Genomic DNA, 17,949 nt, shown 5'->3' with positions numbered 1-17,949 from the left:
AACTTTCCCACAGGTCAATGACAAGTAAGGTTTCCTGACACCATATTCACAGGATCTGCTCTTACTCAAGTGGTCTCTGCTCACCTGGCTGTCCCATCTGTTTATGACACTTTCAACTAAGTGTTTACAGGATTGAGGAATCTCAAGGAAAAGGCTACGTCTTTCTACACAGCATGATGCTTAAATAGCCATTTAAAAAAAAAAAATCATAAGAACTTAAACTAGTCCTGTGTACAAGAACAGGATTCATTACTTCTTTCCTCAGACACACACTTTTCTGTGCTTCCCTCATGACCCAATAAAAATTGATGAAAAAACCCTACATTGTGCCTGCTAATTTAAGATTTGGCAACTCCATCAGGCTTTACAGAGAAACACAGCTGCCAAACACAGGCTTTGGCAGGGGAGCAACAGAGAAAACATTATTTTTTTTTCCCCCTTGAGTGTCATAAAGTGTTCTTTAAATCCTCACTGAAGAGCTAAATTACACTAGCTTGTTTTTAACAAAACAACATTTTGCCTCAAATGCCTTTCCCCTATGGCTCTCAAAGTGTTCTGCAAAGGTGAATGTACCTTTGTAACAGCCTCGAAATGAGAGGGTTAATCAGACCCCATCTTACTGAGCTGCAGCGAGGTTACAGGCCTCAGTCTTGCTTAAAGTGTGAGATGCAGTTAGAGCAGGGCTGTACTTCACCCTAGAAAGCAGCATCCTTTGAAAACTGTAATTTCTGGTAATTCAATGGAAATTATTAAACTGGCTCAGACTGTCTCACCCTGACAGAAGAGCTTTTCTCTGAACAGCATCAGATAATTTAGAGGAGGTGTAAGAACCCCATGAAGGCAGGCACAGGATAATCTGCCCCCGGTAAATCCCTTGATCTCTATTAGAGATCAGCTTAAGCTCCAAAGCACGGGGTTTCATATACCATCCCAAGTTTTTGTCAGCGTTCATTTCGATAACTCTGGCTAATCTCATTACCCCACGCAATTCCTGTTTGCCACGGTCACGTACCCACAGAGCAATCCTTGCCCTCTCCTGGTAAGGAGCTTGGTCCCCAACTGGATTGATGGAAAACAAGCCTGGCTGTTTTCTTCCCCACCTGCTCTCTGTACCCCCCCAGCCTTCCCGTCTCACCTCAGCAGCTGAAGGGGTCGCAAGACCACAATGAAGTAGAATGGCTCCATGTTAAACGCCAGCGCCATGAGTCCCAAAAATGCAAACAGGGTGACTGAGAAGTCAAAGCTGGAAAGAAAAAAATGTAATAAAGTAAGAGCAATGATTTATCACTAGTGTTTCAGCAGAGGAGAGGTACTTGGTGCTGCTCCAGCCTAACAAGATGCACAAGGATTACAATAGCCTGCTGACAGCCTTGTCTACAGGCCTAAAAACTCGTCTCAGAAGTTAGTCTAAGCCAGCAATGTTCGCCAGCTCTCAAAACGTCAGCGTGCACTTACAGATTCCAACCCGAGGACAGGTACTCGACGGGCCCCAGTCCAGTGGTCTTCAGGAGCAGCTCCACACCGTAAACTGGAAAACAAGATGACAGCCACGGACAGAAATAAGCAGCATCGCAAGGAGGGCTTATGCAAAGGGTTGCCCCCAAAGATGACTCCTGAATACAGGTTTAAGAGACCCCCATCCATCCTTCTTATTCTTGGTGAGAAGCCAAAGAGACATTTTTCTTCCAAATTTTCCTGTATTCATTGCAATTTCACTCTAGAGCAGTCTACAAAACACTTAGTTCGCTAACATGCTAAAAATGTTGAGGCACAAGCTCCTGTAGGAAAGGCCAGAAAGCGGTGTAGGGAATTCAGTCCTGCCTGTTTATTTTCTTCTCAGTGGAAGATATCCACAGCCCATAGCCTAGCCTTGACCTGCAGGGAGAGATCCTTTCCAAGAAGAGCCATCTACTTTCACCCTCTGACCTGGCAGCACTTTGTTGGCCTGTAGGTTAAAGAACACCATAATAACAGGATGATGTCCTGTTTGTCATCCCAGAATCTTTCTTTCTAGGTTCCAAGAAGGGGTGGGGAAAAAAGCAAAGAGAAGAGCTGGATGTCATCATCTTTGTGAGAAGCAGGATTGCAGAGTGCCTCTGCCTTCAAACGTTCATAACAAGTGTTCTGAAGACTAATGGCCAGGGAAGCACTAGAGCTACCCAGAAGTCAAATAAGAGGTTAGCAACCTCTCTTAGATTCTCCAGAGAACCTTCTGCTGCTGTTTTACACACTACTTTGATTTAGTGGAACTATACTTCGCTTCTCCTTGAGTAGGAGACACTGGCAGAAGGGAAGTGAATTCACATCAGTGAAGAGTTCTGTGGCAGCGCAATGAACCAGCACATGAAGATGCAATTGCTTATATTTGGGCTGAAAAGTAAGACTAAGGTACACGTTCACGGAGGGGATGATGTTCAACTGTAAAACTCAGCTCCATCAACTAGTTCATCTAGTCCTTTCAGTCTTCTCCTCAGCATGCCCCTGCACTCTGTACTCCGACAAGCCCGCCTTGCTTTGTGTGGCAGAGAGCCAACTCACAGCTGCAATCAGACCCGAGCTGGTAATACCTCCTGGAACAGTCAGAGCAGCGCGAGCAACTCCGCACAGAGCCATCACAAGTCTAGAGGAGCTCCTCGCTGTGCAAGCTGTGCCTAAGAAACGATGCTCTTCTGCTCGCTGGGCTGAAGCCAACTTCAGTGTAGTGCAGCAGGTTTTGCAGAGAGTTGCACCAGGGGTAAGAGGCTCCCCAGACTGCAGTGGTGCAGGGAGCTGCGTAACACTGCAGCAGCGTTCACACGGGTCTGTGTGGGTGCTGGCAATCCCTGCCAGGCACAGTACTGTTCTAGATGGAGTCTGCACGCCTGTGGCTAAGTTTTAACTTCAAACTGAATAATCTGGGAGCACAGCTGTCTATTCCCGTCCTAACTCTTTATGAAATGACACAACTCGGTGGGGAGGCATCAGCTTACTTGTGAGGAAGACTATGTAGCTCCATGGGACATTTCTGGAGAAGAAATTCCCTCCTGCAAGACATAAGAAGAATTTTTTTCTAGCCTTCCCTTTTTTTAAGTCCCCAGCCTCATAGTTAAGAAACAAACTGCAGTGTTTCCTACCTTGCAGCATGAAGGTTTCAACAAGAATCCAAATTCCATTCACAGCCACCACAGTATCTGGAAAACAAAGTAAAAACCCATGGCAAAAACACTCCTGGTCTAGAGGACATCCATTTCCTAGGCTAACAAAAAAAAGAGTACAATATAAGACAAGCGGCAGGGCCATTGTTTCCAATTCAACAAATCGAACTCATAACTTGGGAGAGTCTTCTACCCTGACTCTTCCCAGGACTTTAACAGATGCAGTACCTTCACCTTCAGAAGGAAGCAAAACTGAAACAAAACAATGGTCCTGATCATGTGCCATCATTTAAACTCATCATTATCATACATTTTGTCACATTATTACCTGCATACTTCAGCTCCCTCCTAGTTCTGGAACAAGATCTCAAGAGCCACTGGGTCCCTGACAGTGCAGGACAAAGCTCTGTTGGCCTGGATCTATCGCTGCTCCCCAGCATTCAAATCCTGAGGGTGCAGGACTTCTCCTTTTCACTCAGATCTCCTCACTCCACCCCACCCTCTTTAGTTTAGCATCTCATTTTACAAAAAGCTTTTCCTCCAACATTTGTAAAACCCCAAATTACTGACTAGGAGCAGATTGTTTACAACATAGCAAGTAGCACCGTGAGTAAGCACTCTTTCTCCTCTAGAGGAAAGGAGCACAGAATCCTTCTCACAGGCAGTACAGCTGCCAAACAATCCCTCCAGAAATGAGGATGCTTGCACCTTCAAGTGCAATCAGAAGATGATGGTTGACTGGCAAGGCAGTTCCTTACTCAGCGTCCTTCAGCTGCAAGATAAAAACCTCAAGGCTTGTGAAAGCTAACCACCGACCCACCTAAGTGCAACAAGCTGCCTCCCACAGAACCTGACCCACAAGTGCGCTATGAAGCAGCGAACCAGTGATCCTCTCCAGAAGGCTCGACACGGCGAGAGCTGCGAGCCCAGGCTGCAGTAGTGGTCGGCATGACCACCCAGTTCCCTCCCTCTCTGCCAAAGCTCCAGAATTTGTACACAAGTTATGGCTCAGACCAAAGACCAGGCCCTGCCACACTAAGTCCTTGCGAGGGCTGGCAGACACAGCATACCAGAGCCAGTGATCGGGGGGGCCTAGCAGAGAGACAGCTCATGACTTCTACTTACACATGGTGTATTGGAACGCGCGGGACTTCACAAGGATGTTGATGCCTGCATGAAGGAAAGTATGACAAAACAAAAGTTTACACGACCTTCCATACTTCACACACAGATTACTATCTTCTCCTTAGAGGCATTTTTCGTACCAACCCTCAGCACAGAAGCTAAACAGATTAGCAGATTATTAATTTTTACTTCTTGGGACCAAATTCAAATTTCCTCTAGAATTTTAGCAGCAATGAACTCGCTATCCTTAACCCCCAGGATGCCTTTTTTTTTCTCTATGTGCTAGTTCTGTGGTGTTCACAGAGGTAAATACAGCTGCTGAAGCACTGCCCATGTTTGGAACAACACATATTGCTGTCAAGGAGAGTTGAGTGCATCAGCAGAGATACACAGGACTCCTATGGCAGCTGTGTGTTTGGATCAGGATGGTGTTAACTGCTTCCCAGTAGCATGCAACACCAAAAAAAAAAAAATTGCAGGTAAGTTCTTATTTCTGAATAGCTACATTCAATCAGGAAACTTGGAACATGGGAGATAAATCACATTTGCAAGACAGATTACACTGATGGGTAATTCAGACCTCTTTCCCTTTCCTGAGCAGCCACGCTTGACCTGTATGAGTGCTGCAACCACATCTTGGAACTAGGAAGACTAACAGCTTTTGTGAAAACACAAATCCCTCTCCACAGTCGCTGCTGTTTGCTGCTGCCTGGGATGTGAAGACACTCTATAAACTCTACTAGATTCAGCAATCATAAATCCCAACTTAACCTCTGCGCTAAAAAAAGGAATACAGCCCTCCATGACCTCAGGGTCTGCTTCGCTACGGAGCTTCTGACAAAATGTCTCTTATTTTAAGGAAGCCAGGGTTTGGGTCAGAGCACAGGGAATGTTTACATGACAGAAGTCTTCCTTGGAGATTCTAAATACAAGGCTCTGACCTCGGAGGCTCTGAATACACAGAGTTGGTTAGTAGGCCTTCCCTCGACTGTTTACCAGGGACATAAGAGAAGGTCCCTCCAGAGGGCTCTGTCTTTGTAAAGAAATGCTCTTCCTGTTCGCTGAACACATGCTGTTATGAAAACACAGCCTGTTACCTTTAAAAATAAGGAATGCTGTCCGTGGAAGGTCATCAAACCAGTGCTCGCGATTTCGTTTTGCCTGGAAGCAGAACAGCCACGATCAGAAGTAGTGAATGCTACATCCATACAAAAAATGTGCAATGATGGAGACCTTATCCCCATCATCTGCTTCTTTTAGATTGCCTTTGTCTCCTACTCACCTCTTTAATCACTGGCCTCCTTTGCTTTCCCTCCCACACACCCTTCCCCTCTTTTCCACCCAATAAATACTTACCTTCCATTTTAAGCCAACAACTTCATAGAAATTGTAAAAGTCCTTTAGACTGCAAAATAGAAAGAAGCATCTGATCAGAGCCTTGGAGTTGATCGGATCCTTAATTGTCCTTGTCAGACACGATCATCAGTGAGTCCCTGGAAGTTATTAACTCCTTCTTAGAACTGCAACAGCAGTTGATGTAGCTCAACACTGACCTCTTTCCAGTCTGGCCGAAGGTTACTGACTGACAATAGCCAGATCAGGGTGCAACATCTATCTTCTTTCTGCCACACTACAGCCCTTAGAGGAAACTCTGGCTCTACTGAACTCCAGAATTTTACCACTGAGAGGAAAGACCTGAGGCTTAGATAGCAAACTCCAAGGGAAAGAGATAGTACTGCTCTTCATGAAGAAGTTTTGGACTGTCTTAATTACTCGTACAGCCCTTTTCTAACATCTTTGTACATTTTCTTTTCAAGGTAACAATGAAATTTGAAAAAGAACACGAAAGTAAAGAAACCCATAAAACATGAGTGCCTGTCTAGGTGCTCAGGGTCAGGCCTATAACAGCTTTTAGGTACCAGAAAGTGACGATGCTGAACTTCTCAGACTCTCACTGGTGTCATTAGGTGCCTAAATTTAAGAACTGCCTTTCTCCCTGCACCCTTTTCAATACTTCTCTGTGACACTTGACTTTAAGGAGAAGCACTGACACCATTTTAATGGGAGACTCACTCCGAGCCTGTCTGTGGCCAGAACAAAGGAAAAGGAAGAGAAGGTCTCCTGCTCTAATTCCCTCTACTTCCATGCTGTCTGGAGTTAGCTGCACCCACCCACCAGAATGGTAATTCTCTGCCTCATAACACAGAGGATAACAGTTCTGAAAGCACCAGCAGAACCAGATTTTAATTAACAAAACCCTGGGGGACACAGCCAGCTGCTGGAAAAAAACAAAAACTTGTTAAGCTGCGAGGCTGCACTGTGTGAAGAAATGCTCCTTGCAGGCTCTAATGTTGTTCCTCAATTTCTCGCTCCTCTGTTCTGGCAGGGGAGGTGGGAAACAGTGGCTGCCTGGTGCCTGCCAGCAGAGCACTGTATCCACAAGAGGGCACGCAGGAACTCCATCACCTCCGCAGAAAATCCGCAGCTCTCAGGGTACTCACCCCTCCAAGCTCCCTGCTTCCCAGGCAAATCCTTTCAGTCACACAACTCTATTCCCACATCCCAGACAAATTTCCCTCCATAAAACCCGGCCATCCTCTCCGAAGTACAGCCTAGCTTCAGAGAGCGAAGCAACCTCCCTGCTCTGGGTGCAGCAGTAAGACCATCCTACCTGACTAAAGGAGTATTGCTCTGATTCAGTGCTTTGAAAGTGAGATATCGCTCTCTGGCACACATCCGAGGCTTGTAAAACCGCAACAGCCCTTCAAAGTGCTTGAAGGAAATTCCAGACGGCCTCTAGAAACAAGGGAATGTTGTCATAAGCAGCGACATCAGGCAGAAGCACATAGAGGCTCGTGTATTTAATTCTCACTCTGGATTTGTTTTAAGCAGGATTCGACATGATTGTAAGATGCTGTTACAACTAAGCCCCAAAAGTACCCTAAGCTATTCCTTTAACATCCTGAGCTTATCCCAGAGCACTGAGATCTGAAAGCTCTCTTGGCAGTCATTCCCTCTAGCAAATTCAGAGCTGTTTCTATTGCCCTATCATGTGAAAATTGTCCAGCCAGACACCCAAAGAGACAGAGTCCAACCACTCTTCTTGGGAAATCAGTAGACAGCTTAACAGATCCCACTACTGGCACTTTTTTAAGACTACCAGCTATTCCTCAGGAACTGTTCATATAATGAATGTGCCCTAAACATGAACTAATCTACTAGCAGTGGGTTAGTTATTTCTGGGCCTTATTTGTCCTGCTGTTCCACAAGTTAAGTAAGAAATCAACCCTCTCCCTGCACGCTTTGTCCGCATGAAAAGTTGTTTGTAGGTGAATTACTTCTGTTTCTTCACCATTTACTCATGCAGTATCTAGCAACTCCACTGTACCTTCACGTGTATAACCCACCCCTCCTCTAAGTACTGGTGCTTGAGAAACAAGTCCTCAAGTGACCCATACTGAATCAGAGAGAAACCAATGATTACATGCTCTCCAGAACAAACTTCACTCATTGTATCATGACACTTCCATAACCTCACATGGGGCTGAAACTCAAGACTATTTTGGTTTTTATTCCAGAAACAGATATAAACAAGTTACACAAATGAAAAAAACAGTAGTCCTTGGTGAGTATGATTACAGTCAACAGACACAAATCATCTTTTCTGGAACACGCTCTTTAAACATTCCAGACCCCCGGTGTCCTTAAAACACTGCTGACCCCTCCTCCAGCCGCAGCCCGGCTGCGCTCAGCCTCCCCGCAGGGCCCCGTACCTGCTTGGTGATCAGCAGGCGGTAGGCATGCTGTATGGCCGTGCGCTTGTGCAGCAGCAAGGACTTAAACTTCCTCTTCTCAATGTCATTGAAAGTGTCAAACACAACAGCGAGAAGCTGCAGAGAGAAGACAGGAGAGGTGCGTATACCCTGCGGCTGCCTGAGCCAGTGCTTCTCCAAGAGGCAGGAGCATCCAGAGGCAAGGAGAGGCACTGCCTGCCGCAGGAATTTATTAAGCACTGCACTGACTGAGGCAGAAAGTCAGCGAGGGCCCGCCGGCCATAAGGGATCCCACAGCACGATCACCAAGCGCGCTGCACGCGCACTGATCCACTTTTTGGAAGAGGCCCAGATGCTTCTGGTCTCCTAACACTCGCTCATGGTTTTAAGAGCTAAGGCTAAACTCCACACACGCCAACAGAGAACAGTATCAAAAGGTTGGTTTGTTAAAATGACCTGATCTCTTCCTGGAAAGCGGGCTTTGAGGGCTGCTTTCTGGACTCACCCTTCCACAGGAGCTTTGGCAAACGCAAGTCAAAACTAACCCTCCACATCTAGAACAGCAGTGGTGAAATCCAAGCCCACTACAAGCACCAACTCACTCACCTTGGCTTGCAGAATTCCTCAACTCCTCTGACAACCGCTTTTCCACCACTCACATCCTCACCTGAGCTGGGCTTGGCCCTGTCCTAGATGCTGCCAGAAGCAGAGCCAGCACAGCAGCCACGCTCTCACACTGCAGTTATCAGCACTCTTCAAGTCCTGTCATACTTAGTAATTCCATCCCCTTCAAACTGATTTACAAAGTATTTCAGGCAAGCCCAGATAATAAAATGCCATTTTATGATAAAAAATTAAGACAGAAAAGGACAATAAATTTAATGCAGCTGAGGATGTCACTCCAAGCATGATATTAATGTGAGAGAAGTTGAAAGATACTCGTATCGTTCCGTTTTCTGTGATTTAGTTCAATTCCTTGTGGTTAAGCATTAAAAGACTCCTATCTGTAGCAAAGCTGCCATTTCTAGAAGCATTCTGCCAAAGGGTCTCAGATTATTACAGAGCACTCTTGGGAACGGGGAAGACTCCGCTGGGCAACGAGCTCCTAAGTCAGGCGGAGGGAAGTCAAGTGCTTCATCAGGGGACTCACCAAGTTCATGATGAAGTACAGCTCAATGGAGAGATACACGATGAAGAAGACACAGGACCAGGGGTTCCGGGCATAAGACGGCATCATCACATCAGGGAAACTGCATCCAAAAAAAGACACAAGTTTAAGCATCAAATAGCTCATGCTACACTTCCCACTACAAACTTGTGTCCCCACAGGACACGGGGGTGTGTGTGTAAACCTGCATCCATAGATCCGCACATATCTGCAAAACATGTGGTTGCTCATGACACAGAAGCTCGCGCCTAGCAGCAAGAACATGGAGGCATGATGAAAAAAATAAATATGAAAAATACATTCCTTGCACATCCCAAAAATCAAATGGGCAAAGGGGATTTGTAACGTGGTTAAGGGTTGTGCTTTGATACTTAGCAACAACAGCAATACAGCCCTGGTGTAGGAGTGTTACAACCTAAGATTTATTCCATCCTTTGCTAATTTCCTAATCCTCAGAGCTCTCCCTGACAGCAGATCAATATTTACCCACTGTTGTTAGCCCCCTTTCCTAGCAGATAGGTGAACCGAAGCAGAGTGATAGGAAGTTACTTCACAACGACAAACTGTCAGCTGACAAAGGAGCACAAATAGAAACTTTCCCTTCTTGTACCAAGGCCTAATAAAGCCATTTCCCCTCTTACTGCCCTCACAGTGATAAAGTGGTCTGAGTCACTTAGAGATAACTCTGTATCTGAGGTTAGTGTCCTAAACCAAAATGAAATGCCAGTTCTTCCCAAGCAGGCTAACCCAGGAAATCTCTCTCATGCAGAGGAAAGGGGTGAAATCTGGAGACAGAGCATTTCTGCAAATAAACTCTTGGCTCTGCTAGACTTCTCTGGGGACAAAGGGAAAGACTGAGCTAGAAAAGCATGAACTTACTTTGAAGTGGTCAAAAGCACAAAGAGGTTCACGAGGCTGTTCTCTAATGTATTGAAGTACTGAAAGAAAAAAACTCCCATGACAAATTGCAAACGGAATTTCACAGTGACATTTCATTCAAAGAACGACCAACCCACCCACCCATTTTAATACAGGCACTTCTACAATTCCCTGATGCCTCCCTAGGGAAAGGGTACTTCAGCACTGATCCTTTTTAAAGGCCCCTGAGAGACGGCATGTGAGGAGTTAAAGCAATTAAAAACTCATCTACACATTTTTGCAGTAGTTACTCCCAGCAAGCTACAGACTCATCAGCAGCAGCAGGAACCAGCTAGACTCTGACAGTCACAGGCTGAGGTGGCTGAGCTTTCGCCCAGATACCTTCCTCCCTGGGGACAGTGGCAGGTAGCTTGTTGACTGAATTAAGACACCAAGAAAAAGGAACAACCCTGGGAATGTTCCCTTTGGGACATCCTGTCTTTGAGGAAGTTCTCTGCACCGTCTTTCCTCGCAGCAGGGCGTAAACCAGGGTAACATTGCCAAGCAGCCTCTGACCAGCTAGCGTCTGGACTCCCAGGAACCACACAGGAATAAGTTATGTCTACACAGTAATGCTGGATTCTTTAGCACATCAAAAAGGGACTCAAGCTCAAAATTCTTCCAGGTTGAAAGAATTGGTGATACTCACTGGATCCGAGTGGTTAGGAGAAAACAAGTAAAAACCTAGAGAAGCAGCAGAGAAGGTAGAGAAGGGGAGAAGAAAGAGGGAAAGAACAAACAAAAATAAAGTCTGTTTAATATCAAGCAGCAGTGGTGAGTGTCTGTTCCCAAAGAGAAGGTCACAATAAGAGTAAGCCCTCTCTGACACCATGAAGCGAAGAGTATCTGGAAGGCCTTCTCCATACCGATTTGCCAATATATGACACTGGCATTTCACCAATCCTTTTGGAAAACAAACCTTCTGGGGATGGTCTGAGTATAGGACTGCAGCAAGTACACTACAGACACGTGCATTTGTGGGAACGTAGGCTAAACTTACAAGACTGAGGAACAGTTGAGGGACACAAAACTTGGAAACCACAAACACACACACACACACACACACACCACAGACTATCCTCCTGAAGAGGTCAAAAGGATTTTTGTCTCAAAATCAAATACCCAGCTTTTAGATTTTTTTTTGATCTTTAATTCTGCCTTCCAGATGACTGCGGATGAAATGGGATAAATGGAAGATCCTGGCAGGACTCTGAATCTGATGAGCTTTATATTAATCCAGGCTGTTTGTACTGCTTTTGAGCAATAACTTAACCTTCCATAAATACAACTCACCCAGGATGGCAAAAATCACCATGAAGAAAAGCAGGAGGAGAAGAATATCAATAAATGGCGGGAGGGACTGGAAGATCTGTCGCAGATTTCTGTAAAATCAGAAAACATTAATAAACTAAAACTTGCATGTTTTCTCCTCTGGGTTGTCAGGCAAAAAAACCACCACCACACCATACCTGAGGAGTGACTTCCCACTATCTCCAAGGATTAAAAGTAGAAAACTAGGTAAATTAAGATTACTTCCAAGTTACCTATCTGTCCTTTGCAGTCAGCTCTCAGGTACTGCAAACAATACTACTGTCACCCTGTCGAATTTCCTTCTCCAGACTAACGACTAGCTCTGTGATTCATTGTACAGTTTACAGGCAAGCTGAGGAGCCAGAAACAATACAGCCGTGTTCACATGCTGTGCTCTCTGAGGGAGCTGATACAGCTGAGGACGGTACACATAAGCATGGTGTACCATAAGCACACGCAAAGCTACCACCTATGAAATTTCCCTAGATAGGTGAGACAACAGGCACATTTCAGTTGCAATTACAAAAGATTGCCGAGATCTGAAATGCCCATGAAAGACACTTATTCCCCGGAGATGCCTGCGGGATCAGAGTGATTTTGCTCCACGCCAGTCCCAGGCATGACAGGGGAAAACCCAGCCAGCCGACCACTCACCTTCTGACAGCACCACAGTAACGGCAGTCCACCAAGAAGATGCAGCGCAGTGCTCTCGTTATCCGGACATGTGAGGTTTGGCGCACCAACACCACGATGGCCTCTATGAACTGTACAAACAGCACGCAAGTCTGCAAAAAAAGGGGTTTAATGAGAGGCACAGCTCCAGTCTCCTTTTCAGGAAGGCAAAGGTCTCACTGATCATCCATTTACTTGGACACGTTAAGGATGGGAGGTGTCTCTGAGACCTTAGCGATCTCACATGAATCATTTGGCAGCTGGGACACACGGCTAAATCATCACTGCTCTAGTACAGGCCAATATTTAATCCAGTTCTTCAGTTCCCGAAGTTGCTGAAGGAAAAACACTGACAATCAGACAGACAACTTACCTTCACCATAGTCCTTTTGTGCCTGATAAAGGTTTGGAAGCCCAGCCACCTCATCTTCATCGAGAGTTCAAAGACTACCACGATTAACGCAAACAGCTCCAAGGTTGCATGGACCTGTTACAATACAGGAAAGCTTAAACCAGCGCTTCTGATTACAAACAGCAGCACGTCAGAGGCCACATTTCTGCCCTTCCTTTTTCAAGAAGCACATGGGTTTGACAACAGTCTGAGCACAGCTCTGTGACATGCAGGAAAACCCAAGGCCACTCTTAAAGCTAGCACAGGACTCTGTTTTTCAAAGTTTCTATATTTATTGCTTTGTGCTTTTATTAAAGCCCGTACAATTTTCCTCTATTCAGTATCAGCTCAGAAGTTACTGGATATCCACAACCCTTTTGGACTTGAATAACACATCCAAAAAAATGTACTGATGTATATGAAACATAAGGGCAGGACACCAGCAACTTGAGTGGAAACTTTTAAAAAAGTTTGAGACTGCAACTTTTTTTTAGTGAAATGCAGGAAGAAAAGCTGCTGGGCAGAGAGAATTTACAGAGAGAGGAGTTTTCTCTTGAAATAGGTGTTCTGGAAAACCACAGACAGGGTCCCAATCAAGCTCTGGAACAGAACTCAGCTTTTGGCAGTGCTGATGGGACCCTTCTCTGCGGGAAGATGCAAAATACACTACAAAGACAATGACAGTATTTTCTTAGAACCTCAGCTTTAGTCACAGCTCAAAACTCAAACAGAGTTATGCAGCCCTGACTCATTTTGAGGAACACTTTGTCCCCAAGGTTGTCACGGCTGTTCTACACCCCTGGTATGGCCCTAGGGTGCCATTAACAGCTCCAAAACCAGACGTAGATTCTCCCACCAGCAACAGCAGCTCGCAGTGCCTGACAGTGGTTCCTCATGAAGTGGTGGTGGACTGAGAACAGCACACACCAGTTTGTGTATCCCTCCTCTCAACCTGCACTTTGTAATGGTTAGACACAGAACTTCAAGTCACTCACGCACACATACACACACATTAACAAGAGTTCTCAAACCACTGGGAGGAGAGGGCAGAAGGTTTAGAAACCTGTCCCAGGCTGAGATCTGTGTTCTAGCAACCAGTGGTGGTGCTGGGGTAATGGCACCAACCCTACAATGACTTTAAAACCACCCCATCAGAGCACACAGATTCTTATCTCGAGAAAAAGGAAAACCCACACGCTTTTCAGTTACAAAATTTAAGAACTGCACGAATTGATAATATGAAGTAAGTGTCACTTTCATTGTGGTCCATGCACATCAGATGAAAAAAGCAAGTTTTGCTGGCTGGCATATCTGCTGTCAACCGATTTACAGAACAAGCCATGTGGGTTTTTTCCTACTATTGCTACCTTCTTCCTCTATGTTTAGCCTTCTTTTTCCTCTTACCCACCACTGCAAAACAGGCAGACTTCTTAATTTTGCCCCAAAGTACTTACAAAGATGCCAAGACGGAGCATAGGAACAGCTGGTGCCTCGCAGAGAGACAGCAACAAGAGAAGCAGTGCTGTGCTCAGCTCCATTAGGTAGAAAAGGTGATTGTGTGCAAAGAGGTAGGCAGCAAGTGCTTTGGCATTTTTGGGGTGAGTGAAGAATTTATCATTATTTTCTCCTTCCTAGGGCAGCAGGAATAAAGACGAGAACAGAATTAGTGACTCTTGGTACTACAACAGAGCTTTCCACATGAAGAACAAAGACTTTTATACGAATTAGATACAATTCCCAACAGACTATTCCCATTTTACAGCCTGACATTGATCTGTTTATTGAGGAGTGAACTCTACACACACGGGACATCTCCTTCTGTTCATATGCATATTTCAGTAATGAAACTCATTAATATCCACCGACTCCTGCTTCAGAAACCCTTGAGCCTTTTCAAAATGAGGAACAGTGCTGAAAGGGTTTATAAAGGTAGGCAAAGAAACTTTAGTCAACACCCCAACATAAACACAATACTTCATTTACTTGAAACCACTTCCATGTTTACAGACTTATTTGATTAAAGTTCTCCAGGACAGAACATGAAAACACACAGATAAGCTCCAGGGCACCTGGCTGACAGTTGCTCCTCCTTATCTCAGCCCTGCAAAATGTCTGTGAGAAAACACTGGAGCATCCGCAGTGTTTTCTGCTTTAGGAATGTGAAAAGACAGACTCCATGAAAAATTAACAAGTCTCTATGCTGATTTGTCATTCCCTCTTAACTAGAAAGTTTAATTAACATTAAAAGGTCAGATACTCCATCTTAACAGTTTTCCTACAACTGATTTTTAAACAGCTACATCATTACTATTTTTATCTCTGGGATGAAACTTAGTTTGGGGACAATTTAGAGGTTTTCATGAAGAACCACCTAACAGCTGCTTCTCTTTCTTGAGTCAATGGTTTAGGCAAGGGAGCCTTTGTCACTCACAGGAAACTTGCTGCCTCTTGGAAACTGTCATAACAGATAATTTTTCCCCAGTTGGGACACACAGATGCACAAGAAGTTGTTTGTTTGTTTGTTTTTAAATTAACATCTTTCCAGGTAAGCAATTACTGTAAGGACAGTAAGCTATTACAATCAAAGTGGAATAACTGTGATTGCAGATGGATAACAAGGTCAGGAAACAGGATCTCCTTTAAAAAGTGAAGCATTCTCAAGACCAATTCAGAAGAGGGTTTCAAATGTTTCTCATTTACTCATCTCACTGGCAAGCTCACATTCTGCTTAAGAACAAACACTGCCGGGTCAGTGAGCCAGATTGCGAGCAGGACAAAACCCAGCAGCAAGCTCCATAAAACGCAAGCTCCCCCACTCAAAGAGAGCTCTAGCTTAGATCAGCAGGGCATTCTTATTCACGCCTGACAAAACACACTTGCAGGATGAAAAATACTCTAAATTCTGCCTCTTCGTAGCCAAGCAATTCAAAACGTTGCTGGACAGCAAAGTCCTCTTATTCAGATAAGACACTCTTGCCTGCAGCTACTGGTTCAAATAAACAATCTGCATGCTCTTTAAGTTATGACTACTTCATTTCAAGGACATTGTCATCATGACCATTGGTCAAGGCAGCAGCAAGAATAATCTGCATCTGAAGGGCCAAGCCTGCTGCGTACATTACCATCAGACACTGCAGCAACTCAATGACCCTTTGCAGAGCATCTCCAATAATCATGAGCTTAAACAAAAGCCCAGGAGGGGCTGGAGCTACCATTATACTGTTAGTGCTGCTCTAGCATACGACGAAGCTGAAGTATTACCAAGGTCCAAGCCTACCCAGTTTTAGAATGTCAGAGAAGCAATACTCCTCAGTCCTGTGGGCTAGGATCAAGGAGGAACAAATGGTTTCAATCACCTTGCAATGGCTTAAGCAAAAAAACCTAACTGGGTCTGAAGCATCTCAAGCTGCAGTGCAGAGCCTTTCAAAGGGAACAAAGAGAAGGAGGAAGGAAGCACAGTAAGGGAACCAGCAATTTCAGACTGGACAGCTCTGGGAGAAGCTCCGTTTTGGTAGTAATTCATCTGGTACTTCATCACATCAGACTGTACAGTGATCTTAAAAATATTATACCTTTGTTGAAGTCATGATGGTGTTTGCTACAACTGGAGCATGGGTGGGGTTTGTTTGTTTTGTTGGGGTTTTGTTTGTTTTTGTTTTTTTTTTTTCCTGTCTTTTTAAATAAGATAAATTTCAGTCCGGGGCTGATCCTAATCTCAGCACGCTTTCATCCTGTAGAAATCAAGACCCCTACCTTCTCTTGTGTCTTACATGACCTGCAGGGCTTGAGTGATGATAAACAAACATCCCAGAGTCACCCACCAAATCTGTGGCCAAGGCAGGACTAGGACCTGCACTTCTAGAACATGAGATGTCTCCAGGAGAGCACTGACCGTTCACCCCAGGGTGACTGAAGATGGGAAATGACCATCTATGACAAGTTATGGAAAGCTCCATGGCAAGGTGGCAGAACTGAACACGTGATGAATCCCTCAGCTACTACAGTCCTTGACACTGGGAGGGATGGGAGGCGATGGGTAGCTTGTTCGGTTGCTCCCAAATGCCGTGCCAGAGCCCATCTGAAGGCGCTTCCAGCATCGCCCCACTCCTCAAGCAGATTCCTTTGCAAAGCATCAAATTTTTGACCTCCGGATGGAAGCTCTTTGTTTCTTACAATCAAGAACTACCATAGTTTCAGAAGTCCATTTTTCACACAATACACCAAACACAGCAGGGCTCACCTGGAGGTAGATTGCTGCCTCTTGGTAGTTCATTTCCCAGTTGTGTCGGGCAGAGCTCTGCTGCGCGCAGCAGTCCCCCGCAGCAGGGCTGGATGCATCATTAATAACGTCATAGCTACCTCCATCTGCATCAGTACAGTAAGAGAAAAATTGATTTACAATTAAGCGAGCTGAGATTGATCAGGAGGCAGTCAAACAAGCCAGGCACTGGGACCAGAGACAAGCATCAAGAGGTGGCAGAGTACCTTGGAAACTGGCAGCTTGTACACAGACAAATTGATTCTTCCCATGTAGGAGCTTTTAAAAGACACACTCAGACCCAGCACTTCAACACAGGAACATTGCCAGAAGATCATCCAAAGAGGCAGCATCCTATTTAATACAATAAGCAGGTCTCCTGGCTCAGGAGATCTGTGCTGTCATGTTTGTAGCATACGATCAGCAGTCATAAACTACCAACAGGCAGGTAACAGCTAGAAGTCTCTGAGGACATCCAACCCACAGAATAAAAGTGGGCTTGCTAAAGCAGCACTGCCTTTTCACATTTAATGGTTGGAGAGACCATGGAACAATGTAGTACAGGACTACCACAGGCAAGGGAAACCAGCCTGAGTATAGAAGCTGTATATTACACTAATAGCAGCAATCAGTATTTTTAGTAGAAAGCCTCATTTTTCAGAGCTCTCCAGAGTCATTAAACAATGCATCTTTGCAACACTCTTTGATGCAGATAAGTACCGACACCCCTCTGATGAAAACAAACAGCAAGATTAATTTTCTGTTCCTATCCCATAGACTGATTTTGAAACTTCTAAGAGCAGGTCTTTCTCACCAGTAAAACACTATAAAACAATACTTTACTGAACATTTGTACCCAATTTCATACCTAAAGATTTCATTTTAAAAAAATGCAACCCAATTGCAAAAAGCAACTCCCAAGCATAGCTATACATACATGTTGCCCTTCCCACGGGAGAACTATGCAGGGCATGTATACAAACTCCATAATGCTGGCCATTTTTTGCAATCTGCAGCCTCAGTGCTATTAAGACACATGAAAACCATGCATGGAGACAATTACTGTTCAAAAAGGGAATGTCACTTTGTTTCTTCTTCTGGGATTGGGATTTTTATTTTGCACCTTTGACAAAGAATACTGAGCAGAGACCCTACAGAAGCGAGACTTGCTTAGGGCCACGCATGAAACCAGTGGCCAC

General features: G+C 44.9%; 1 protein-coding gene across 4 annotated transcripts in view; it reads right to left on the bottom strand.

Annotated features, from left to right (window-relative positions):
* Positions 1-17,949, bottom strand: part of TPCN1 (two pore segment channel 1) — a 54,658-nt gene that overhangs the window by 10,847 nt on the left and 25,862 nt on the right. For all 4 annotated transcript variants that reach the window (XM_042805153.1, XM_042805156.1, XM_042805154.1 and 1 more), the window contains 17 exons: positions 16,733-16,857; positions 13,947-14,123; positions 12,475-12,588; positions 12,084-12,214; positions 11,412-11,500; positions 10,768-10,802; positions 10,080-10,138; positions 9,183-9,282; positions 8,033-8,149; positions 6,931-7,055; positions 5,616-5,664; positions 5,357-5,420; positions 4,260-4,304; positions 3,114-3,170; positions 2,970-3,023; positions 1,456-1,528; positions 1,136-1,243 (listed from right to left, as the gene is read on the bottom strand). In XM_042805153.1, coding sequence (XP_042661087.1) covers positions 1,136-1,243; positions 1,456-1,528; positions 2,970-3,023; positions 3,114-3,170; positions 4,260-4,304; positions 5,357-5,420; positions 5,616-5,664; positions 6,931-7,055; positions 8,033-8,149; positions 9,183-9,282; positions 10,080-10,138; positions 10,768-10,802; positions 11,412-11,500; positions 12,084-12,214; positions 12,475-12,588; positions 13,947-14,123; positions 16,733-16,857 — 1,522 coding nt within the window. The remainder of the gene's footprint in view (positions 1-1,135; positions 1,244-1,455; positions 1,529-2,969; positions 3,024-3,113; positions 3,171-4,259; positions 4,305-5,356; positions 5,421-5,615; positions 5,665-6,930; positions 7,056-8,032; positions 8,150-9,182; positions 9,283-10,079; positions 10,139-10,767; positions 10,803-11,411; positions 11,501-12,083; positions 12,215-12,474; positions 12,589-13,946; positions 14,124-16,732; positions 16,858-17,949) is intronic.

Source organism: Tyto alba, unplaced genomic scaffold (genome assembly GCF_018691265.1).
Source record: "Tyto alba isolate M040663 unplaced genomic scaffold, T.alba_DEE_v4.0 Super-Scaffold_44, whole genome shotgun sequence".
NCBI lineage: Eukaryota > Metazoa > Chordata > Aves > Strigiformes > Tytonidae > Tyto > Tyto alba.
Note: the sequence above shows the minus strand (reverse complement) of the source record. Positions and strands in the feature narration are given on the sequence as shown.